This window comes from Macrobrachium nipponense, chromosome 22 (assembly GCF_015104395.2).
Source record: "Macrobrachium nipponense isolate FS-2020 chromosome 22, ASM1510439v2, whole genome shotgun sequence".
Lineage (NCBI taxonomy): Eukaryota > Metazoa > Arthropoda > Malacostraca > Decapoda > Palaemonidae > Macrobrachium > Macrobrachium nipponense.
Window position 1 is genome coordinate 38,590,247 of NC_087213.1, and position 26,973 is coordinate 38,617,219.

General features: G+C 39.2%; 1 protein-coding gene across 1 annotated transcript in view; it reads left to right on the forward strand.

Annotated features, from left to right (window-relative positions):
* The window catches only part of LOC135198603 (calcineurin B homologous protein 1-like), a 58,219-nt gene extending 31,306 nt beyond the window's left edge, over positions 1-26,913 (forward strand). Inside the window, exons 4-5 of the mRNA XM_064226334.1 lie at positions 16,206-16,299; positions 26,270-26,913. Coding sequence (XP_064082404.1) covers positions 16,206-16,299; positions 26,270-26,414 — 239 coding nt within the window. The 3' untranslated portion in view covers positions 26,415-26,913. The remainder of the gene's footprint in view (positions 1-16,205; positions 16,300-26,269) is intronic.
* The last annotated feature ends 60 nt before the right edge of the window (positions 26,914-26,973 follow it).

Genomic DNA, 26,973 nt, shown 5'->3' on the forward strand with positions numbered 1-26,973 from the left:
CAGCATTCTTTTATGAAAATAACTCCAGGTTGTACGTAAAACTACAGGAAACAACATGTAGTGTAACCAAAGGATTACAAGTAAGGTTTTTATAACTTTTTATTAGTTTAAGACATATTTCCAAGCGTCGTAACCCGGGGACTGCCTGTACATTCATAGTAATCATTATTTATTAACATTGTCTTATTAATAAAAATACAAAGGAAAACTTTGAACGCCTGTACTCAAAAAGGGATTGTTCATATACGGAACAAACCTTCGGTCTTAACATTAGGATTTACTAGCGCCAAGCTGGAAAGCGGTAGAATTAAAATTACACTTGTGAGATCCAGGGACTATTGGCATCTATACCAGGTCACGGGGCATGTATACCCAGAATGCCCACGGCTACCTGTGACCCACCAGTTATTTTCCTACCGCCTTTAAGATAAGACGTGTTACTGTCTATCTGATTTAAAGCCGGTTTTTCAGTTTGCCCGTTCTTTATCCATTTCATTTTTCATTTCTTATTACCTTTTCTTTCTCCGAGTGTGCTCAGTGTGAGTGATGAGTGTATAAGTGGTATGATGGAGAATTTTGCCTCAACATTGGGATCGTCTACCGTTTCGAAGAGGAGACAAAGGCAATGCCCAGGAGTCAGTGGTTTTCCATGTTCTAGGTTCCTAACTTCGGTGTCGACGGATCCTCATCCAACGTGTATTAGGTGCAGGGAAAACGTATGTACGATTACTAATCCATGTTCTGTTTGTCGGGGTTGGTGGTCGGTGGAACAGTGGAAGAAGTTCTATGAGAAAAGCCAATACAAAAGGAAGGTGGTGACGCCGTCTTTGGATGACCAAACCTTACCGGCTTCTTTTGTATCGGCAATAAACCAGGCTGCTCCATATGTTTCTCCACCTGCTTTTGATCTGTCTCATACCCCTTCGGTTTCTCCTAGCGATTCAGTATCGGAAACGTCAGGAGGGGCCTTGGGTAATTTTATGAATAATATGCACTCCTCCCTTTGTTTTTCCCCAGCAAGTGAGGGGGATATCCTCCATCTTTGTTCCAGGCTCCTGCTCCCCAAGCGCATAGGTTGGATGGTACGTGGTCAGCGCTAGGCCTACCAGGCGTACCAACCTTGGATGGTCTGCTTGCGCATTATATGGCGTCACGGTTCCAGCAGGGTCCGGCAGCGCTGAATGTTCCTCATCCCCCGGGCTTGCAATTTATGGGAATTAATGCCGCGGCTACGCCATCAAACTCAGTGTTTACAGCGATGCAGAACGTGGGAGGTAGTTTGCCAGCAAACGTGCGGTTGCCAGCAGAAACCTCTCGGTCTCTCCCTACGAGAGGGATGACGTCACAACATACGTCACACACCGATATGGCAGGCGTGATGACGTCACAGACTGCTTCTCGGCCTATTTCGCTGCACCCAGACGCTAATATGCCTTCTGACCCGTCAATGCAAACTGTAATGCAGAAATTACAGGATATAGAGAAGAGAATGAATAAGAGACGAAAAGAAAAAGTGTGATTCGCCTTCTTCATCTTCTTCCTCTAGTTCGGCGTCATCGCTAAGTCTGATAACGTCACGGCGAGCGCCAGTCAAGCGTTGGAGGAGGATTCGGGAGTTCCTGGCGGATCCTCGGGCTAAGAGGAGAAGAATCAATTCTTCCTCATCTTCAGACCAAGACTGTCATATCCAAGTCAGCAGGAAGGTCGGGAAGTCAGTGGCTATTAAGCACAAGGTTAGCAGACGAAGCCGTTCGCAAGAATCTGAACAAGCGAGAGAGGCGACGGCCGACGGACTAGCGGCCGATGCGGAGTTGCCAGTTCGGATCGCAAAAACTACGATACTGCTGGTAAAATCGACGTTGGCGGCGAAAGGTGCAGCAGAGGATAGAATGCAGGTCCCAGTTTCGCCCGTAAGGCCGTTCAAAATACGTACGAAGGACGATAAGGCTCCTATTAAAAGTACGAAAAATAGGGAGTTGGCAACCTCGGCGGATACGTTCGTGGAAGGCAGTGTCCGTCTGGATGAGAGGTCGAGGCCGAGTTCTCCGACGCTCATAAACGATACCTATACTAATAGAGACGAAGTTATATCTGTCTTAAGGGAGCCTTCATCTTGGAGATCTAGACGAGATTCTCGCTCTAGATCCGTGAGCAGAGAAAGAGTGAGGCGTTCTCGTTCCCCTGCTGACTATCCGGGATCGAGCCAACAGCGGCCAGCAAAGATCAAAGAGACCGCGGCCGTAGTGGGGCAGGCGGCCGTGGAATTCCCGGGCCGTCTGTCAGAAGATAGGGGCAAGACAACATCCCTTGTGACGGAGAATGGTACATTAGAGCTGGAGGAAGGAGAAAACCAAGAGTTTCTGGCCTCGTATGCAGAGGTGATTGATTTGATTCGTCAATTCAATAACCTTTCGGAGAAGACAGAAACACCGGCCAGTATGCTTCCGCCTGGAATTGACATGGCATTTGGATTAAAAAGGGATACCAAGGTGTCATATGAATTGCCTTGTTCGAGTCATGCGGAGTCGGTCTTGCAACACGTAAACGCAAAGATTGCAGGAAGGGATAATTCCTTAAGATCTAATAGATCATTTAAACATTTATTCCCCCTCCAATGATAAAGCAAAGGAAATATTATACGACACCGAAGGTCCCTTTGCTGTCTAGACAAGTGAACCCTAATGTTGTAAGATTAAGGCCTGGATTAACCTTGGATCAGGTTAAAATGGAGTGCCCTTCGATGACGTACCAAGAGGCTGCTACGTTAGAAGCAACAGCTTCTTCTGTCTTTCAGGCTGCTTCTTGGTTAGACTTTGGTCAACAGCAGTGGCAAAGATTGCATCCTCGGAAGTAACAAGAAAAGTAGTGGATGAATCATTGTTCATTAGATTACTACAGTCAGGTTCCAAGGCGATTGCGTACCTGACAAACGTAAGTGCCAATGTTTGGGCAAATATCCTGCTAATGAGGAGAGATGCAGCGTTGGCTAGACTAAGCCACAATGTGGATTTGGATTCCCTGTTAGCAATGAGGAATGGGGATATCTTGGAGTCGCAACTGCTGTTGCCAGAGGTCATACTGGAAGAGGCGATAGATATAAGCTAAGGATGGACACTAACGATAGGTTGGTGCAACAGGCAGTTAGGTTAAAACGTCTAACAGTCAGTTACTCCTTTGGAGGGAAGACAGCAGCAAATGTCTCGAAAGAAGACAGTGAGACATAACATCCCTAATAGAGTCACAAGACACCTCTTCCCCAAAGAGGCTAACTCATCGGCCCTTCACAATAGAAACAGAGAGGGAAGGGGCAGTAGGAGAAGAGGGAGATGCTCAAGAAGATAGGATGGGCGCCTCTCATCACTCGGCCACACCAGTGGGGGGTTGCCTGGCAAATCACTGGAAGGTGTGGCAGGAACTAGGGCAGCGAGCAGTGGGTGGTGGATGTTCTCAGGATCGGGTATTTGATCCCGTTCGAGGTAATCCCGCCCCTGACAGATCAGCCATTACCCCATGTCGCTTATGCCCACAAATCTCAGAAGGCCACTATTCCTTCAGGACGAAGTGAAGAAGATGATGGAAAAAGGAGCTGTGCAACAGTATGCAGTCCGTCAAAAGGCTTCTACAGCAGGATTTTCTGGTACCCAAAGCCAACGGGGAGTGGAGGACAGTAATAGACCTGTCAACGCTGAATCTGTTATAAGGAAAACAATTTCAAGATGGAAACTCCAAAAACGGTTCTACAAGCAGTCAGGATCGGAGACTTTATGCTGACAGTCGATCTAAAGGACGCATACTTTCAGATACCAGTCCATCAGTCTTCAAGGAAATTTCTCCGCTTCAGTCTTGCAGGGAAAGCTTTCGAATTCAAGGTCCTGTGCTTCGGATTGACAACGTCTCCTCAAGTTTTTACAAGTGTTCACTCTCGTGTCGACGTGGGCGCATGCTCAGGGGATCAGGCTAATAAGATATCTGGATGATTGGCTGGTGATAGCAAAGTCCAGTGAGAAATTACTCAGGGACAGGGCGACCCTCCTGCAGCTTTGTCACAGCCTAGGTATTGTGGTAAATCAGGAAAGTCGCAGTTGGATCCAAGTCAACGTTTGGAGTATCTGGGAATGGTTATGACACAACAGAAGCCAAAGTATTCCGACAGACCAAAGAATAGAGAAAATGCAACAAGGTGAATGCCTTTCTGGGAAAAAAGACAGGAGCCAGCAAGACAGTGGCAGGTGGTGCTGGGAATCCTAACCTCCTGGAGAAGCTAGTACTACAAGGAAGGCTACACCTTCGGTCCCTACATGGAGGATGAAGGAGTTTTGGTCACCAATAGTATATCACCCGTACGAGCAAATTCCCTTGTCGGCAGAATTGAGAAAGACTTGCTGTGGTGGGTGAACGACGACAATCTGACAGTGGGTGTCCCCCTTCAACAATCCTCTCCAGACCTCTTGCTGTTCTCGGATGCGTCACTAGAAGGCTGGGGAGCCCATATGGAGGAGTTGATGGTGTCAGCAAAATGGAGTTGCAAGGACAGAGAATCCATATAAACGTGCTGGGAGGGTTAAAAGCAGCATTTCTAGCTCTACAGGAATTCTTGGAGGGAGAGTAAAGGGACACTCAGTTGGTATTGATGTCAGACAACACCACAGTAGTAGCTTATATAAACAAGCAAGGAGGCCTAGTTTCTCGGCAGTTACATGAATGATGAACAGTTCAACTTCACCAGTGCTATAGAGAACCTGGTAGACATCAGGGCCAGGTATATTCCGGGAAAAAGAAACATAGTGGCCGACAAGTTGAGCCGCAGGGATCAGATTTGGGCTGGGAACGGAGTGGTCCCTGCACCACCAAGGTAGTGGACAGGATGCTCATGTTGTGGGAAGGACTGATCATAGACCTATTCGCAACCAGGTACAACAAAAAAGTTTGAAGTGTATTGTTCAGTAGTCCCAGACGCAGAGGCAGTAGCAGAAGATGCGCTACAACACCCCTGGGACAATCTGGACGTGTACGCATTTCCTCCATTTTGTCTAATCCGTCAGGTTCTGAACAGGGTAATGCGGTCTCAGAACCTCAAGATGACCCTGGTAGCCCCGTTATGGCCGAAAGCAGAGTGGTTTGTTTCCAGACCTACTGGAACTCCTAGTAGATGTGCCGAAAGAGTTACCCCCATGGAGCAACCTACTGTGTCAGCCGCACATGGAGAGGTACCACCAGTCTGAAGTCCCTATCGCTTCACGGGTGGAGACTGTCAAGTATCTCCTCCGAGCGAGAGGGTTTTCGCAGAAAAGCAGCAACTCAGATGGCAGGAATTATCAGAAAAATCATCTGCGACAGTATACCAAGGAAATTGGTCAGCATACTGTGGTTGGTGTCGTAGAGGGAACTTGTCTCCACTCAGTAACCAATATTCAGCAGTTAGCAAGACTTTCTGATATATCTCAGAACAGAAAAGCATATGTCTGTATCTGCAGTGAAGGGGTACAGGGCGGCTCTAGCCTCAGTCTTTATAATGAAAGGAGTGGACATTTCGTCTTCATGGGAGTTGGCCATGCTGATGAGGAGCTTTGAAACAGTCATGCCCACCAAAGGAGCTAAAAGCCCCAGATTGGATCTGACCAGGGTACTGAGTAGTCTGACAAAACCCCCCTACGAACCACTAAGGCAGTCCACGGATAGGAGCTGACCCTGAAGACAGTCTTCTTATTGGCCCCTGGCTTCAACCAAAGGGTGGGGGAGCTACATGGCCTGTCATATCTCATAAAGCACTCCAGAGGTTGGAGGTCAATGGTATTTGAGTTTGTCCCCAGAATTCGTGGCCAGACCCAAAACCCAACAATAGTAGACGGCAGATTCGACTCCTTTACCATACCTTCCTTGGCAGACTTTGTAGACAATGACAAAGATGAGATGCTCCTGTGCCCCGTCAGGGCACTAAGGGAGTACTTAAGGAGAACAAGGCACCTCAGGCCGGGGTGCCGGAGGTTGTTCGTAAGTACAGGACGGAACAAGAAGGAAGTGTCCAGGAATACAATATCGTTTTGGCTAAGGGAGACGATCAGAGATGCTTATATGGCAGAAGACAGCGGGTCAGATAGCCAGGTGGGGAGCTAGAGCTCATGACATCAGGGGCTTGAGTGCTTCTCTGGCATTTAAGAAGAACATGTCTGTGATAGAATTCTGAAAGCTGGTGTGTGGAACGCCAAACAACTTTCACCTCATTTTATTTGAAAGACGTTGCCCATAGATCCTTGGACACTTTTTCCTTGGGTCCAGTGGTGGCGGCCCAACAAGTGATATAGCTCATCCAGTGCCCCTAGCGGGTTAGTTTGCGTCTAGTCTAAGATGAAGGTATGAAAGTAGAATGAATGGGATGTCTGGTCTTTTTTCTTTACTACTTTCTTCCTACTCCTTTAACTACGGGCAATATGAAGGAGAGTACCGTCATGTGCTGGAACGGACTAGATGCAGGTGAGGTGGTCAGCCATACTGTGAAGCTATCTTAGGTTATGATATACTTTTCAGTAGCAACACACCCCTCTAGATAATAGGGAAAAGAGGGGTGAAGGTGGATCCAGTTGCAAGGGACAAGAGTAAACAATAGAATGGTATCTACACCCAGTTGGGGAAAACCAATAGATCCGCTTATATCTTTGGTTCTAGGTTCATTGTCCATTCTCTTAGAATTTCCCTATATATTCGGAAATGGATAAGGTGGCAAACTCCCAGTCAGTTGTAGAGACTTACCTCCCTCCAGTAAGTAAGTCTATCCTAATGTTAAGACCGAAGGTTTGTTCCGTATATGAACAAATACCAAATTTGTAACTAATTTGTATTTTTCATAACTAACAAACCTGAGGTCGTAACAGGTAAAGGCCCACCTCGAACCACCCCTCTAGCAGTCTAACCTGGGTTAGAAATATAACTGGTGGGTCACAGGTAGCCGTGGGCATTCTGGGTATACATGCCCCGTGACTTGGTATAGATGCCAATAGTCCCTGGATCTCACAAGTGTAATTTTAATTCTACTGGTTTCCAGCTTGGCGCTAGTAAATCCTAATGTTAAGACCTCAGGTTTGTTAGTTATGAAAAATACAAATTAGTTACAAATTTGGTATTTTTACTAACGAAAAGGATGCCGTTAGAGGCGCTAGTAGTACCGTCAGAGGCGCTAGTAGTAGCTGTAGCGGGGAGTGGGCCTTGGATCGGCCCCTCTCTGGTAGAGGGATTTCGAAGAAGGATGAATCTAAATGGCAAGAGACCCCTGGTAGTGGTTTCACTCGCCCCAGAAACCATACCGACACCTTTATATAAGGTGAGCGAGCCAGAATATTCTGGCATTTCCATTTTAGCTTTTTTCTCTGGAATGTTAGCATTAATTTACCATAGAAATGTGTGCTAAAGGGACATTTCATGTAGCGACACGGGCTGAGCCCAGAAACAATATTTATTGGCTTTCAAAATCTATCTTCTCACTTAGTTTTAAAGCTATACCATTGAAATATGGTATATAACTCAGAAAGACAGTATAGAACAATCAAAGGAAGCCCCTTTTTCCAATTTTTGTTTCGTCTTTTTTTTTTTTTTTTTTTTTTTTTTTTTTCACGAGATTTATAGGGTTTATTTATTTTTTTACCATAATGAAAAATTCATATACAGTCCCCGGGTTACGACGCGTCATAACCCGAAAATCGTCGTAAGCCGGAACGACGTTCTTGAAAACATGTCCCACAGGGAAAATTTCACTAATTTGCAATTTTCTTAGGGCCGTATCTCTAAAATTATCACTAATTTACTTTTTTCATGTGCAACACTGTGTATCACAAATTACTGTATATTTTCATTAGAATACAAGAGAGAGAGAGAGAGAGAGAGAGAGAGAGAGAGAGAGAGAGAGAGAGAGAGAGATTACATAAAACTATTAAATTCGTTGACCATTGTATGGCATTGTTAAGCTCCGAGTGTCACTGAGTTATGAGGTAGGGATATTGATACAGAAAGACGAAGGGAAGAATTTTCTTTGAAATTAGTTATCGTTATTACTTATTTACTAGTTCTATTATTTTTATTATTATTATTATTATTATTATTATTATTATTATTATTATTATTATTTGAAAATATAATAAACACGTGCATCTACCATAAAAATTCTCTCATATCAGTAAGAAAGAGGAATTATCCTTACAAGTGAAATGGAAAGGTCATTTTCATGTCTTTAAAATACGACCATTATGAATTTTGTAATTAAAGTTTTATTATTATTATTATTATTATTATTATTATTATTATTATTATTATTATTATTATTATTATTATTCTGTTAAAAAGGATGGCAGAATTAAGCGAGTTGATTTTATATATTGTTTTTTCTATTTTCCTTACAATTCGCTTCTCAGGCTCAGCGATGTTTCTGAGTAACTGCCAATATTCGTATTGGGAATTTTCAAACAAAAATTATAAATGCTGAAGGAATCTTTTATTAGAACAAGATATCAGGTCCAGGTCAAGCAGAGGTCGTCGTCAGTGCTGGTATTATTCTGTAATAATACCAGCACTGACGACGACCCCTGCTTGACCTGGACCTGATAGTCTTGTTCTAATAAAAGATTCCTTCAGCATTTATAATTTTTGAAAATTCCCAATATGAAATATTGGCCAGTTACTCAGAAAACATCGCTGAGCCTGAGAAGCGAATTGTAAGGAAAATAGAAAAACAATATATAAAATCAACTCGCTTAATTCTTCCATCCTTTATTATTATTATTAAATAACTGAAAATATCAATAAACTTTTACATACTAGTACCATAAAAATTCTTTCATCTCGGTAAAAGAGAGAGAGAGAGAGAGAGAGAGAGAGAGAGAGAGAGAGAGAGAGAGAGAGAGTTTTTGTGTTTATCTCTCTCTGTTCTCTCAAAAAATACTTATAACGCTTCCAGCGAAAGAGAGGGGGAGGGAGTTACCACTATGACACATTATTATCTTGTTGTGCAAAGAGAGAGAGAGAGAGAGAGTAGAGAGAGAGAGAGAGAGAGAGAGAGAGAGGAGAGTTAACCCTAATTAAAAGTGACATGGATAGATTAGTACGTACATATTGTATTTCTTTAAAATACTATCACATATGAATTTTGTAATTACAGTTATTATTATTATTATTATTATTATTATTATTATTGTTATTGTTATTATTATTATTATTATTATTATTATTATTATTATTATTATTATTATTATTTGAAAATATTAAAAACAAATAGTACAAGTACATAAAAAATCTCGAGTCTCAGTATAATGAGAGAGAGTGAGAGAGTAGAGAGAGAGAGAGAGAGAGAGCGAGAGAGAGAGAAAAAAAAAGAGAGAGAGAGAGAGAGAGAGAAAAAAAAAGGGGGGGGGGAAATTTCATGAGCACTTCCCCCTCCTGGCTGTCACAGAACTTGATATGTCTGACAGTTTTAGTACCTGGATCTCGAGAAAAGGTACTGGAAGAAGACTGCATTTCCTTCATTCTTCCATAATTTTTTTTAAATATAAGCTAAAATCTTACTAATCTATGGTATTTTTCTTTAATGAATTGATATTATTGCTGATAAATTAATTAATAATCTGAAAATAGTAAATCATTTATTTATCATACAAAAAACCATAAATCTTTGTAGTAGAGAGAGAGAGAGAGAGAGAGAGAGAGAGAGAGAGAGAGAATGTTATTATTTTTATTATGTGATATCATTTCAACTTATTAAACTTACTAATACAGTATTAATCAAAATTAATATTTGAAAATTAGTAAATCATTTTTGTTATTATGTATTAGTCATGAAATAAACATCAAAATACACTAATTAGTGATTATTTTCGGCAGAAAATACAGAGAGAGAGAGAGAGAGAGAGAAACTATGGTTTTTATATCCAAGTCTAAGTAGAGTATAAATGGATTCTTTAAGTGAAATAATGTTTTCAATGATATTTTGCTGTTTTGTATTAAAGGATATGTTACTGACTTTGTTTAAGAATGCGTTCCTTATCCTTGACTATGGTTACCATACAGTTTAATAGCGTAAATTAGTTTATGTGCCCTCTGCTCAGAAACTAGTTCTGCGTATGAGGTATCGTTAAAAGGCATAAAAAACCGTCGTAACCTTGCTGGAAACAAGCAATGATTTTTTCATTATTTGCGCTTTTGGATTGTTATAAACTGCGCATCCCAAGCTAGTGTATTCATTAGCTCGGAAACTAGTTCCGCATATGAGGCGTCACTAGAAAAATTTAAAAAATACGTCATAAAAAGTGTCGAAAATCATCATAACCTCAAAATTTTTGTTGTAATCTAACCAAAAACTTATTTTTATTACTATACTGTGCTAAACTATAAAGGATTCTTATCATAGTATGCGTTTTTTAAAAGCGTCGTTAACTTGGAGCGTCGGAAGCGTCAGCGTCGTAACCTCGGAACAAGCGTCGTAACCCAGGGCGGATTTTTCAATGAATATTTAACCCTCTTACGCCGAAGCGGTAAAAAAAATTGTCTCCCGTGTGCCGGAGGTGTTTCAGAGTGAGCGCGGAAGCGGAAAAAATATTTTTTTCAAAAAATCACAGCGCGCTTTGTTTTGAAGATTAAGAATTCATTTTTGGCTCCTTTTTTTGTCATTGGCTGAAGTTTAGTATGCAACCATCAGAAATGAAAAAAATTATCATTATCATATATAAATAATGCGATATATGATAGCGCAAAAACAAAATTTCATATATAATTGTATTCAAATCACGCTGTGCGCAAAACGGTTAAAGGTAACAAGTTACTTTTTTTTTTGTAATGTACACTAAATTGCAATCATTTTGGTATATAACACATTTTAAAACAATAAAAGCAACACAGAGAAAATATTATCACAAAATAATGCATGAATTCGTAACGCGCCGACGTAAACAAATATTTTTTTCAAAAATTCACCATAAATCTAAATATTGTCCTAGAGATTTCCAATTTCTTTCAAAATGAAGACAAATGATTGAATATTACTATACTGTAAGAGTATTAGCTTACAATTGCAGTTTTCGACCATATCTGACGAGTTAAAGTTGACCGAATGTCGAATTTTTTTATATATATATTTTTTATATGCAATTATTTCAGAAATAAGAAAAGCAACAACCTTCAAATATTTTTCGTTTTATTCTACATGAAATTGTGCACATTTTCATATATAAAACTCTATGAAATGCCTAATATGAAACGGAGCAAATATTCCGAGAATGGTACGTACGCATTTCGGAGATTTGTGGCGGAGAATCTGCGCGCGGAGGGAAGGAAAGATTTTTTTTTTAATTCACCATAAATCTAAATATTTTGCCAGAGACTTCGAATTTGTTTCAAGATGAAGATAAATGACTGAATATTATTACTGACTGTAAGAGTTTTAGCTTACAATTGCGTTTTTTCGACCATTCGGTAGAGTCAAAGTTGACCGAACGTGGTTTTTTTTCTATTTATCGTGATTTATATGCAAATATTTCAAAATGAGAAAAGCTACAACTTCAATTGATTTATTGTTGTATTTAATTCACATGAAATTGCGCACATTTACATATATAAAACTTTATGTAACGGCTAATTTAAAATGGTGCAAACAGTACCATAATCGCACGTATGATTTTTTCGGAGGAGTTACCGCGCGGACGTAAAGAAAATGTTATTTTTTTCATAAATTCACCATAAATCCAATTTGTTGCAAAATGAAGGTAAATGCTTGAATATTACTAGAATATAAGCGTTTTAGCTTACAATTGATGCGTTTTTTTTTGTTTTTCGACCATTTCGGTAGAGTCAAAGTTGAACCGAAGGTTGAAATTTTGGCAATTATCGTTATTTATATGAAAATATCTCAAAACTGAATAAAAGCTACAACCATGGGTTGTTATTTAGTTGTATTGTGCATAAAATTGCACACATTTCCATATATAAAACTTTATATAACGGCTAATTTTAAATGGTGCAAACATTACCACAATCGCATGTATGATTTTTTTTGGAACAGTTACTGCGCGGACGTAAGGAAAAAGTTTTTCATAAATTCACCATAAATCGAAAATATTGTGCTAGAGACTTCCAATTAGTTGCAAAATTAAGTTAAATGATTTAATATTACTAAAAATATAAGATTTTTAGCTTACAATTGCGTTTTTTGACCATTTCGGTAGAGTCAAGTTGACCGAAGGTTGAAATTTTGGCAATTATCGTTATTTATATGAAAATATCTCAAAACTGATAAAAGCTACAATCATGAGTATTTTATTGTTGTATTCTACATAAAAATGCGCACATTTTATTTCATATATACTTCATGTAACCGGCTAATTTACAACTGGTACAAAATTATGTCAAAGTGACGAAATAATTTCCGAGATGTGTCACAGATACTTTTTTAGTGCGGCAAGAAAGAAATTCGCGCTTGCGTGCCTGCGTAACGATTGTAAACAAAACGACACCTTGATCCGTGAACTCCCAGCATCCCCAAGGCGCGTGATTCAAAAGTTTTAGGCTGGTAGGCCTATAAAGTATTTTTCCGCGAATTTAAAAAAAAAACTTTTGTAAGTCGACGTAAAATACGTCCAGTCGGCACACGGGAGACAAAAAATGTCGACGTAAAATACGTCCAGTTTGCGTAAGAGGGTTAAGAAAAAGCGTCGTAACCTCGGAACGTCGTAAGCCGGAGCCGTCGTAACCCGGGGACCGCCTGTATAGCAAAAAAATTACTTAGAAAAAAAAACTCCTCATGCGATTGGAGGTCTACATCAGGTCTATATATGGTAGTAATGCCAGGTCCTTAATATTAAATATTAAGGGAGGAGATAGAATTTGAAAAATGGTTATTTTTGGGATAAATCGCCCTGGCGTCACAAAACCGAAGGTCAGAGGCGAAAATCATATGCGGTTCGGATATGTCCCAAGTCACCTTATTAAGTGATATGAATATCAAAGTCCTGTCCTTAAAAAATGGCATTAGCCGGCCGGCCCCCGTAGCAGAGATGCTATTGGCTGGAAGGATTAGAAGAGCCAATCACAGAGCAGGACATCAGCTTTGCTAGTTGCTGATTGGCTGGTAGCTGTGATGCTTTGTGAGGGAGTTTCTCTTTTTTTTCTCTAATGTTTACTGATAAGTAGTACTGTATATCCTTTTAACCTACTTTTGTGAATTAATCTTTGTTTACCTTTGTGTATGTACTGTCTCAAGTTTATTAAATCTCTCTCTCTCTCTCTCTCTCTCTCTCTCTCTCTCTCTCTCTCTCTCTCTCTCTCTTCTCTCTCTCTCTCTCTCTCTCTCTCTGATAAGAGAGATTTTTATACACGTTACATATTGTTCATATATGGAACAAACCTTCAGTCTTAACAATAGGATCATTCTTCTGGTGTCAGCTGAAAACAGGTTAAAAACAATTGAGAATTGTAAATTAAAGAAATGTGTGGCATCTGGCATCTAATGCTTAGTTGAGGTGGAAGCAAGTCTAGAGACCACACTTGAAACCAGTGACTCATCGTTTCTCTCCAGTTTCAACCGTTTTTAGTAATAGTCGTGGATGTGAGGCTGTTGTCGCTTTTGTGTCTCATCATAGTAGTACATCCTGTGACCAAGAAGTCTGGGGGTTTGTCTTCTTGTTCTCCCAGACGTTCGTCATCAACACGTACGTGTATGTGATTAATCGCACAACCATGTACGTGGTGGAGGTCCTACCTTCGTCATTGGCCTTCCAGAGTCAGGGGTTGAGACTCCTCTAGACTAAGAGTGTGGTTTGCTACATCACACATCCATGTACGTGATTTGTCGCACAACCATGTATGTAATGGATGATGTCCTACTTATGTTGTTCACCTTCCAGAGTCAAGAGTCAAAACTTCACTATAGTGCCTTTACTTTTCTAAGATATCTCTGGTTGAGCCAGGTAGAAAAGGCAGAGTTGTCATGTCTATGGGTATGTAAGGTCCTGTAAATGCTTCCCGCATATATAAGCCTTCTTAGGAGGATTTGCTTTAGACCTTGGGAGTCGAGGGACAGGGTTCGCTTCTTCCCTGTTAACTTTATTTTATTTTCATTTCCGATTCTGTTTAGCTTTTCTTTCTTTCTCTTTCTAGAATTATAGGTGCGCTGAATGGCATGTTAGCTCTGGCGTTTGGCCTTCACTGTCTTGTTTTGTTTGGTTCATTTTATAAGAAAAGACATCCATTCATTCCTTCTTTGCAGAACATTTTTAGCAAAATCATCCCAGTCACAGGATTAATTTTCTCTTTCCTTTATTGAAACACTGAAGATTCCACTATATTTCCCGTCTCTCTTGCTGCCTTGTTAAGTCTTTTAATAGTCATTTCTGACACTTGTTGCTTCAGATGTTCTCTGGATAACCTTCGAAACATCAGTTACAGGACCTTCATGTTGTTTTTATAAAATTAAGTATTCAGGATATTATAGACCATTTCCTTGGCCTCAGGTGGTGGTTGAAGGCGTTTGCGGGAGTCACTTGGGCTTGGCTGTCCATACTTAAAACAGTGGCTGATCGAGAGTGAGTATCCTTTAATGATATTGACCATGACCTATTAAATCCTCTTATAAATCATAGGTCCCCTAAATATGCCATATCTTCATTTTCATTAAAGAAACTGAGGTTTTAATGAAGAATATATGAAATAAGATATATTCAAAATATCAGATGGAAACAAAGAACTACATTTCAAGAAATGAAAACTACTTCAATAGACTCCATGCAGCTAATATGATTACCATAACATGAAAATTGGCAACGTATGATATCTGTATATGCCACACCACAGAAAAGTAAACGCACTTTAGGCAAAGAGTGCGTTTCTTAATCTAACGTTCACATGTGTATTTTCCTACAGCACACAACCATCTGCTTGATTCTTCACACGTTCGTGTATAAGTTTCATTGCATGTCCATGTACGTGATTTGTCGCACGACCTCATGCCAGGATTCAAGATCGTAGTCTATCATTTGAGGGCATGTTCCTTCTGTTGGAAGAGACCGTGACCTCCCAAAGGTAGTTCAGCACATCTGTGCAATGCCTTATGACCACAGCAAAGACTGATTGGAGTTCCCTTGGTAGCTTCAGTCGGATGTTCCATGTTTTCAATATATCGGATCAATATCCAACTGCTACATCCTCCAGAGTGAGTCAGTGGATTTCCTCAATTAAGCCCTTAAGGCCTTTATTGTCCGATTTCAATCTTCGTGTTCACCCAAGATTTTGATCCTTAACCCCCACAGCCTGGGGATTGTATATATACAATCACATATGTATAGCTTTGGGGCAGTGGACAGGTATCGTTGATATACGATCAAGATTTGACGCCATACAGTTTGAACAAGTTTTGCGGGAAAAATGTTCTTAGTTCCATATATCACTACTGGGAACTCATCAGATCACCCTATAAGAGTGTGAGTGAGTTGAAAAGCCCTCAGTCTTGCTCGAGGTGGTAAGGGGGAATGTGGTCACAAATTCCCATCCAAGGATGCTGTTGTTTATTATAATGAGGGGAAAAAATAATGTAACTAAGAAACCATGTTCGTTTTTATTAGACATACAAGTGTGAATTTTGTTTTTCTGTGGTTCTGTTCTCCTGTCTTCTTTTTCTGAAGATACTTCAGTAAAAGTTCATACGTGAAGAGGAATGATTATACTAGCCACATAGGTATGACCCATTTACTTTATATTTTGTCTCATTGCTGAGAAAATTTGTTAGGTAGAGAATGCAATGTTTATATTTGGTTAAGCTTCTCGGTAAATAAAAGGTTAATGAAGGTTTATTGGTCGTTCCAGCTCACGTTTGCAAGCTGAATCATATATAAATAAATTTATGTTTGTATGTTAAGAAAAGTACAAATTTCTTTAAAATTTGTGTATGTTTTAAAGGTGTAAGGATAAATTTCAGTGGAAAACAAGAAGATTTTCTATGGTTCTTGACACACATCAAATTTAGTTTTAGGTGCTCTGAAAACATCCAAGTCTAGATTCTTTCTGGATTATCTAGGATTCTTGGATTCTGAGATACAAGTTGGTATGAGACTAATATATTCTGAAGTAGATATAACATTGTATCTTTCTAACACAATTTGTATTAATTAGTTTCTTTTCTTTCACCTTGTATCTTTCTAACACAATTTGTATTAATTAGTTTCTTTTCTTTCACCTTGTAGTTGCATTCAAGATGTATGACTTGGATGATGATGAACGTATATCCAGAGAAGAGTTGCTGGCTGTGCTTCACATGATGGTTGGAGAGAATATCAGGTAGCTACAAGTGGTGTACTTGAAATTTCAAGCATCTTCATCTTTTCTATTTATCCTTCAATTATATGAATTAATAGAGCCTAGGGACTACTATGTATTAGCTAATTGTGAAATCTGTATAAGGGCAAGTAAAGTAATCGAGGGGTGTTCATGGGTAACTCTGTACCCTTTTTCACCTAACCTTGTAAGCACCACATAATAGTAAACATTCAGTATTCTTATAAACAACCACCACACTTGAAACTGAAAACTTTAAGTAAAAGACAATTATGTACCTTTTTCTCCATATTTGTAATAAAATATACTGCATAAATAAAAAAATTAAATTTCTCTCTCTCTCTCTCTCTCTCTCTCTCTCTCTCTCTCTCTCTCTCTCTCTCTCTCTCTCTCTCTCTCTCTCTCATAGTTAGCCTTCACACTAGTACATGATTTTAAATTTTTTGAATTTTACCTTCACCCTCTGCAAACATTACGTATGTACATACATGATTTCTTTAATTGAATTGTGTACCTCCGTTATAACACTTATGAAGGTCTCCCAGTGACAAAAAGAAAAGTTTTTTACTCTGAGGGAAAAAGAAAATGGCATCCCATGAATTAGGTTAACGTTAGTATATGTACAAAAATGAATATGTATGTACGTAGTGGTTAGTGTAACTATTTTTATGCCAGCCAGTTATTTCTTTTTTAAGGGTAATGTAGTAAACTAATTTTTAAATAAAATTACAGTAACTTTAATTTCATTTAAATGTTAGCTTAATACTTAATGGAGCATGATTAGGGTCATATTTAGTGTTTAGACTCTAGAAGCAAGCATTTATTTGCATTTTTAGAGACTGTGCCAAACTTATGCGAAAGATCCCCTTACACGAGAGGGTCTGGAACCTCCCTTTGCGCAAGGGGGTCTGGAACCTAACCTCACACAAGTTCGGGGTATTACTGTACATACAGTAATGTACGTACATATCTTAACAAAATGTGGAAAGATCAAGCATAAAAATATAAAACAAAGTAAGCTCAAGCAAGTTCACCAATGCCAGCATCTCTCTCTCTCTCTCTCTCTCTCTCTCTCTCTCTCTCTCTCTCTCTCTCTCTCTCTCTCTCTCTCTCTCTCTCTCTCTCTCTCTGTTTTCTTTGTGCCAGATTTATTTCTTCACAACTTACATTACAGTAGTGTACATATCTTTTAATAAAATATGGAAAAATCAAGAATAAAATCACAATACAAAATAAAGTTCTAACAAGTGTGCCAATGCCAGCAAATGATTGTCTGCATACGTATATACCCTACACACAAGATTGTGTTTATCTTTTGGGTTGTAAAAATAAAAACAAGAACATAAAGTAATAATATCAATGAGAATAGGGAAAAATACATATTAAGCTGTGGAGTGGTTGTGTTTGTTTAGTCTTCATTGTAAATAATACCTCTCTCTCTCTCTCTCTCTCTCTCTCTCTCTCTCTCTCTCTCTCTCTCTCTCTCTCTCTCTCTCTCTCTCTCTCTCTCTCAGAGTATATACTGATGAGCAAAGAAACATGAAACAAAACTCTGTTTAGCAAGTTAGAAGTCTACCTAGCCCCCTTCACTCATCCAGCACTTCATTCCTACCCTCTCCCCCTACCAGCCAGAGAAACCGCTCTTTATCTCCACCCAGCTCCCAAAGCAACCCCTTCTCTTAGTGAGTTCCTGTACACAGCTTTACTTCTCTCCCATAACACCCAGCTGTCCAACCCACCCCACCACTTTGGAAACTTCTCCAGGGCTACCTAGCCCCTAAACCCTTTCTGTGTCTTCATGAGTGTAAGCAGTGTTACCAACATTTTCCTAAGACAACGCATCATTGCCAGCCATCAGAGTGCAGGTTGTTTAAATTTTTTAAAACAGATGTATACATATCATATATCTTCTTTATCCCCTGGTGCAGGTCTGTTGCATAATGGTAATGAGGATAATCAAGGAATGATACCATTTCCTACATCAGTTTTTCATCTGTTATTTTCCATGTAGTTTGAAGATTAACAATTAACTCTATTTATAGGTTGGACTTATTTTTAGTTCTAGTTCTATTGAAAATAATGGTAAGTAAATTACAGGCAGTCCCTGGTTATTGGTTGAGTCAGTTAATGGGAATCCAGTTTTATGGGGCTTGTGAAGCACCAGAAATCGCACAACATAGCTAACAGAAGCGCCATTAACGGAAACCCAGCGCATAAATTGCCGTGTTTCAGTTCTCTTATCAGCACCCTGCCAAGAACGGAACCCCCATTGAAAACTAGGGACTGCCTATGTTGAGAGCTTGAATCATCTTACTGTCAAGATAATATAAAAGGTGAAAGCTTACTAAACATCTCACAAAGGGAACTCACAGCAGTGCCTGAACCCCATAAAGGACTGTTGTCAAAGAGCTGATGATGATTCTGAAATTAAGACTGGTGTGCTTTGTTCTGGCAACTCACAAAAACATGTAAGGCCACTTTTAAGCAGGGTAGAATTTATCTTTCCAGAGTTAATATAATTTGTAATCATCAGATTTTGTATATGTAACTTACTAAGTAATTACGTACATAGCTTAAAAGTTTAAAGTACCGGCAGCTAAATTCTGAAATTCGTGGTAGCGGTTCTTTTGTTTTGAAAGTGTAGGGAAATGGTCCTGCCCACTTTCAAGAAAGAGAGGAACAACTGAGCAGAGAGAACCAATTTGTTTATGCCAGTTCTCGGCAACAGTTGTTAGTAGCCGCAAGGTTTTGAAATTCTCTTCATTGATTTTTTGGGATTTTGTTGCAAAGTGGTGAAGTATTTTGTTTTTGATAGCCTTTCGGCAATTAGATATATATAGTATAGGGTTTTCTCTGAAAATAGTGACTATCCTAGGTAAAGACTTGCTTTCAACTTGTTAGTTTTAAAGATGTCCTGATACAAGTTCGACGAGTTTTTGTCATTGCAGTACAGGCTGCAATACTAGGCTAACTTCAGCGAAGTATGATTCACACTAAATGTACATCTTGCAAGGAACAAGTGTGTTCAGCTAGCATGACTTGTGATGAGTGTAAGGATTGGGGAAGTAAGAGTTGAAAATCTTAAATTCTCTTTTGAATAAACTAGAGAAAGACAGAAAGAGAAAAGCAACTGCTAGAGACAAGAATTTAGCTAGTCAGGAATTGGCTAAATCTACTGAATTACCCATCGTTTCTCTCTGTTTTATCCCCCTTTGATAGTCCAGCCTCTTTTCCACCTAACCCTGGACCCAGCTCCCACACTCCTGAACCGAATGCCTTTGCCATTCTTGAGAAAAAATTGGACATGTTAGTGAACACAGTAGTTCAAATTGGGGCTTCTGTAAAAGCTTTTATGGAAAATAAGTGTTGTGACTGATTGTGAAGTGACAGTGGAGGAGCTGACTTCTTGGCCCACCAATTCTCCAAGGCAAAGGTCCCTAGTGTACTCCCCTGCACCAGGGAGAAGCTATATCGGAAACCCAAGGGAGGTCAGTGGGGTCTTCCCCCCAGGGAGACGGCCCCTCAATCACACCTGCCGCAAACGTCCAGGTGTCGACAGATAGTCAGTGGAAAGACATATTTCATGAAACTCATTGGCTTTTGGCCAGTTCGGATGGTTCAAGTCCGGAACAAAGGCACCAATGGCGCAACAGTGGTAGTTACGTAAGTCAAGACCATTGAAAAGATCAGCAGAAGTGCCTTGCACCCCTCAAGTGCCTTGTAAAATAGTGAGAGAAGCTGTTCCCTCGTGTAGTTTTTGTGATAGCCCAGAAAGTTTTTCCAATAAACATTCAGACAAATGTCAAGTGATGGTGATGCTTTTGCACCCAATCAGTCTTATGCTCCTAAGAGTTCACTTGCACCTGAGGGGCTGCATACGCCCGAGCGGCCGCTTGCGCTTCAGCACACACTCACTCCAGGAAGGTATTTGGCACTAGAGCCCCCTCATCATAAACCTGGATTCGAGCCTTCTCGTACAGCAAGACCGTATCAGTCCACTCATTTAGATGAGTGCTCGGAGCCAGTCAGACTTGAGTACACAGCTCCAGCTCCTTTACAACAACCATCAGGGTTGTTGGATCCCTCTTTTGCCCAGATTAAGCAGAAATTGGACGACATTTTGAGTTGTTTAAAGAAGCTGTTCACAGCTACAAGGGACTTAACGTCTTCGGTATGTTCAGTCGAGGAAGAAGAAGAAGTGGAGGAAGACACTTCCCCTACAGCTTGTGCATCTTTGTTGCACTATTTATCAGTTACCCAACTTAATTCTCTCATGCAACACCATCTTCAGCAGCAATTCTCCAGTTGAGCAGTCAGCCTGTAGAGTCTGCTTCATGTAACCCATATGGTGCTTTCTATTTCAGCTAGAAAGGCTTTCAAAGAAGTCGAGAAATGGATGTCAGAAAAAAGAGAATTGAGTACATTAAACTTTAGTTATCCGTCATCTCATCTTTTGAAGAGAAGGTACTCATACTATGTGACTCTCAACTGTCTTCTTTTTTGGGCTTTTCACTCCCCAAAAAGAGTGGAGTCATGTCTGCAGAAAGTAGGCAAATACCTGAATCTCCAGTATTGCACGGCTAATGGCTGGATAAGTCTCTTGGGGACGTTGGCCTCAATAGACCATTTTGTCTCCCTAGGAAGACTTCATCTAAGAGTTCTTCAATTCTACCTAAGAGACAGATGAGACAGAAAAAGACATCCCAACTCATCCAAGTTTCCGATCACCCAGGAAATCAAGAAACACCTACGTTGGTGTAAAGTAAGAGACAGGCTACCAGAAGGAAGTCTTTTTTTCCTCAGAACTCAGACCTAAACTTATATTCCAACGCATCGGATCTGGTCTGAGGAGCTGTCTTAGAAAACAAAGAAATCTCCAGGACATGGTCGAAGGATCAACTTCGTTGGCATATAAATGTCAAGGAGGTAAAAGCAATACAATTGCGCCTGATGGCTTTTTCCTCAGTATTGTCTGGAAGGACAGTTGCATTCCACTAGGACAAAATTACTGCTCTAGATTACATAACCAGATAAGGAGGAATATGCTCTTTCTCCCTCTGCCAGGTAGCAAGAGACGACCTCGTATGGATGAAACAAAATCTGACTTTGTTGATCACCAGAATTGTTCAGGGAAAAATGAATGTCTTGGCAGACCAGCTGAACCACAGGAATCAAGTCATTCAGACAGAATGGACCATAGATCCACTGGTATGTCTAGACCTATGGAAACTGGAGGACACCAATGTTGGACCTTTTTGCGACGTCAAAAAACTTTCTACTTCTGCTTTTTTGCTCCCCAATTTTGGATCCTCGAGCATGGACAACAGATGCCATGCTACTGAAATAGTCTGACAAGTTTCTCTGCGCCTGTCCCCCGTTCGCAATGATCACTGAAGTATTGAACAAGTTCCATCATCATCAAAACGTAACAATAATCCCGATAACACCATTTTGGCCACTGAGGGAATGGTTTCCAGAACTAATGAGTCTACTGGTAGACTTTCCAAGATGTCTACCTTAAAAGGGAAAGCTTCTCAGACAGCCCCCATTTCAACTACTTTCATCAAAAGTTGTCTTCTCTGGCTCTGATAGGGTACAAATTATCGAGAGACTCGTCAGAGCAAAAGCGTTTTCAAGAAAGGTTTTGGAAACTTTTTACAAATGCAGATGTAATTTGTGGTCTGACGTATATCAAAGCAAGTGGACAATATTCTGAACTGGTGCAAAAGCAATAGAATCTCTTCTGCTAAAACATCTTTAACAGAAATTGCAGACTTCCTTTAATTTTTTAAGGAAAGAAAAGGATATCTTTTCTACCATAAAAGGATACTGAGTGATGCTTTCCTCGGTGTTCAGGCACAGAGTTATCGTGTTATCCACAAATTAAGATATTTCAGACGTAATTGAATCCTGAGATATGAGGAAGAGACATGGAATTTGTCTCATGGAATTTAGATATTTTGCTAAAGTGGCTATCTAGTTCTCGGTTCAAACCCCCTAGATTCAGCCTCTTTTCATAATTTGACAAATAAAATTCTTTTCTTAGTGGCTCTTGAAACAGCAAGAAGAGTTACTGAGATACAAGCTACGGACAAAAGTCAGTTTTGCGGCAGGCGACGCAATATGTTCTCTCACATTAAGTTTTCTTGCTAAAAACAAGAATGCCACAAAACCATGGTCTTGATCCTTAAAAATTAAGTCTGTCAGAAATTCTAGGATTGGAAGACAAAGAAAGAGTGCTTTGCCCTGTAAGAGCACTTAAATGTTATCTTAACAGAAAGGAAAAGATTGGAGGTCCATCTAGTAACCTGGGAAAAGATTAGAGGTCCGTTTAGTAACCTCTGGACCCCAGTCAAGGAGCCATCGCAGCCACTTACACAAAATGTGTTATCCTTCTTTCTGAGGGATATAATTAAAGAAGCACACACTCAAGTAGCAGAGGAGGATTGCAGATTTGTGAAAGTAAAGGCACATGAAGTCAGATCAATAGCACCTTCGTTGGCTTTCAAATATAATCATGTCCATTTTGAAAGCGGGTAACTGGAAGTGCAAGTCGGCATTTGCTTCTTTTTATCCTTGGGACATGGAAACGATGTTTAAATATTGCAGTACCTTGGGACCTTTATCGTTGGCTGGTGCGTATTGGGAGAGGGAATATAGAAAGTGTCTTCTTTATCACATTTTGCCTTGATTTTATGTTGTGTTCTTAAGATGTCTGGGGCTACAGTGACCTGGGTACCCACCAGTTTTTATGATTGGGGTGGTGGTAATTTTAATATATAAGTGTAGGTGAAAGTGTTGTTTTTCTCTGGTTATTGTATTGTTGGTGCTGTTCTCTGGTTATTGTTTTGTTGGTGCTATTTGTTAGTCCTCATTAGTGTTCAGAAATATCCTCTGCTGTGTGAGGCTCCCACTTGTGTAGTAAACGATCCGTGGCTATACTGCCCCGTCTACTGGTTAAGATGAGCACGATACCAGAGGCAATATCATGATACTGCTGCTCTCTTGACAGGTAAGGAAACAACACTCTGAGAGTGTTGACAGAAATTTCTCTCTTATTTCATTGTGTTTATTAACATTGTTTGGGAATAGAATAGTCCATGTATCCCACTTCCTGTCAATGTGGGAATCAGCTATGTAATTACTTGTTAAGTTACATATACAAAAATGGTATTTTTAAACAACAAATTGGTTCTCTCTGCTCAGTTGTTCCTCTCTTTTCCGAAAGTGGGTGGGCCATTTACCTACACTTTCAAAACAAAAGAATTGCTACCACAAATTTCAGAATTTAGCTGCCAGTACTTTAAACTTTTAAGCTGTGTAATTACTTGATAAGTACTATATACAAAATATGATTTTATTATAAAAATACCATTTTTATCAATTACGATATAATTAAAGTTTAATTTTTAACAAATTTGTTATATTTTTTGTACTTATGTTATTTTAATAGTTAATGCTTTAGATAGGGAAAGGTGACATAAGTTTTGTTAAACACTTCATAAATAGTCTAGAGCTGTTTCCTTTCAGGTTGCAAGAAATTTATTCAAGATAAAAGAAATTATTTGCATAATTGAAACTGATCTTTTCAGTTTTAAATTTTGAAGGAAGTGTATTATATATTATGAAATGTATTGAGTGATGCATAAGAATGCATTTTAAACACTTTAAGGAAAGATAATGACCAGGAGTTCCCTGATAGATTTAAGATTTATGGTAATTTTTTGAAAAATAAATCAGAAATGCTTTAAATTGCTAACCTCCTTAGGTAAACTGTAAGTTTTTTAAAATATCGTATTTAGGTTTCCTGTTTTCCTAATGCGTTACAGAAGGATATTTTTACTAAATCAACATATATAGTATCATTTTTTTAAATAAAAAAATACAATAGTTCAATTTTTTTAAAATAGCTTTAGGAATTCCTCAAAATTTCGTAGTTATCCAAATAGGGCCATCTTAGAATTGACTATCGCTTAAAGCATTCAGACTATTTTTTGTTATAGCTGGTTTGATATTTATTTCTTGCCATGTTAGTGAGTATTCTGTTAATTCTAGAATAGTTAAGTGAAGACTGGAATGGAATCTACTCAACTATGGTTAGTAGATCAGGTAGTTGAAATTTTGTTTGTTTTTAATTACACCAGAGCCAAGTACAGTGGTACCTCGAGATACGAAAGGCTCAACTTACGAAAAACTCAAGATACGAAAGCTGACACGAAAAATTTTACTGCTCTACATACGAAAAGTTTTCAAGATATGAAAGGTTTCTGAAAGTCCGAGATTCCCCCGATAACAATTTTGAAACTCGCGCCGCCATCTTAGTTCTAGTAGACTCGCCACCATCCTCCTGCTCTCCCATTGGTTCCTGATGCTAGCCAAGCCATGAGATCCTTCTCTCCTATTGGACAGCATCCCTCCCATCATGCATCTTACGTGGTGGTGTGCCTTCGCTCGGCCACTTCGCACCCGAAGCTTTATCATACACATGCGGCATTCGTTCGGTCCAACGATTTCGTTTAGTATCGTAAATTCGTTAGTGATTTCGTTGTGCTTCTTTATCGTGTTGTGAGAACCTAATTATTATACGTACTACATACGTAACTTAATTACGTACAGTACGTATAGTCATGGGTCCCAAGAACGTTGCTGAAGTTCACAGAAAGAAGAGAATGCTTTCTATGGAGACAAAGATGGAGATAATAAAAAAGTATGAAGCTGGCTTGCGGTTGAGTGTGATCGCTAAGGAATACAGCCGAAATCCGTCGACGATAGGCACCATCCTTAAGCAGAAGGAAGCCATCAAAGCAGCTACACCTTCCAAGGGCGTGACTATATTTTGTCCAACAAGAGGAGCCATGTGCATAATGAAATGGAAAGGCTGCTTCTTGTATGGATCGAGGACAAAGAAATCGATGGCGATACGATAACCGAGACAGCAATCTGCCAGAAGGCCAGGGCTATTTTTGGCGATTTGATTGCCCAAGCCGAAGAGGACAGCGGAGAGGGGACATCAACGGCAACCCCAGAGTTCAAGGCTTCTCATGGGTGGTTCGAAAAATTCCGTAAACGGACTGGCATCTATTCGGTGGTGAAGAAATTGAAATTATGTAAAGTATAAAAAAGTAAAAAGAAATGTAAAAATCAAAAATAGACAAAATAAATTTTATTTTAAGTTTTTTTGTAAAGTTAAGTGTTACAGTTGTGTTAATGTGTTTTGTAAAGTTTAGTTTGTTTTTCTGACATATTTTTGTGTTTCGTAAAGTTAAGTGTACGTATCTGGCGTTTGTCCTCCTCCTCCTCTGCCGCCACTTTCGGAGATAGCCTTACTCGAAAGGTAAGCTTCCACATTTTACGTTACATTAATATTTCTTGTACACTAATATACACTTTATTTACAGGTTTTGCATTTTTATTATTAAGTTACATATTGAATGGTCCAAATTGTTGTAGTATTTCATTGTTTATAGGTCAATTTACCTTTATTATGAAATTTACTGGGGTGTTTTTGGAGGGCTTGGAACGGATTAGTCATTTTACATGTAAAATGTGGTCCAAGATAGGAAAACCTCATGATACGAAAGGCGCCTCAGGACGGATTAATTTCGTATCTCGAGGTACTACTGCACAATACTATTATGACTTCAGATTTATTTCAGTAAACTCAAGTATTTATGAAAGGGAGATTCAGTGTGGAAGCATTTCCAACCAGGTTGTAAATTGGTGCGAAGTACTTTATACAAGTGTGTTTCCAGATTAAAGTTTTGACTTTGGTGTGGTTAATCAACTTTATTATTATAATAATGCAGATGGTTAACATGTAGTGTTAATAATGCATCCTCAGCTCTTTGATGTTTAGGGGGACATAATGCTCTCATCTTGAATTTACCTCATATACCTTGAATTTACCTCAGCAAGAAAACGTAGTAAGAGTGGCTTTCATGAATGCATACTGAATCAAGTAACCTTCTTACAGTGATGAGCAGTTGAACAGCATTGCAGAGAGAACTATACTTGAAGCAGATCGTGATGGTGACCAGATGATATCCTATGAAGAATTTTGCTCAGCACTGGAGCGGACAGATGTCGAACAAAAGATGTCAATCAAGTTCCTTAAGTAATTCAGGTGTTCTTATTGAAGACTATCATGTTGAAATTTTTCTTTGTCCCTCAAGTATATACATAATGAGTGCAGATATAATATTGAATTTTCACATCATCAAATTAAAGTAACTGCAAAGAGTATTTTAGCCCTCGGGTTAATTAGCTGGGTGTTGCTTTTTATTCGCCTAGAAGCACTTTGTGATGTTTCCTCATCTTAATAATCAATAATTAATCAAGTTTGGCATTATAAGTGATTTATCTCTAGTTTTAATAGTTTACAGTGTGTGTTCGTGTTTTTTTCTTCTGTCTTGTCTGTTTTAAGCTGTTGGATTCTGTTCTTGCTTTGTGGAAACAATTTTTAACGTTGTAAAATTGTGGCTTACACCATCACAGCTGGTGAATGCCAAGGATGTGATGTTGCAATAAGTTTTAAACTGCAAAGGGTCCTTTAAATTTAGTTTTCTAACACCTCAAGTCACTTTATAGTTTCAGTGAATAGGAACACTTATTTAGTTGTCACTATTATCATTGAAACATGATGCAATTATTTACTGTGGATGGAATTTCCAATTTATA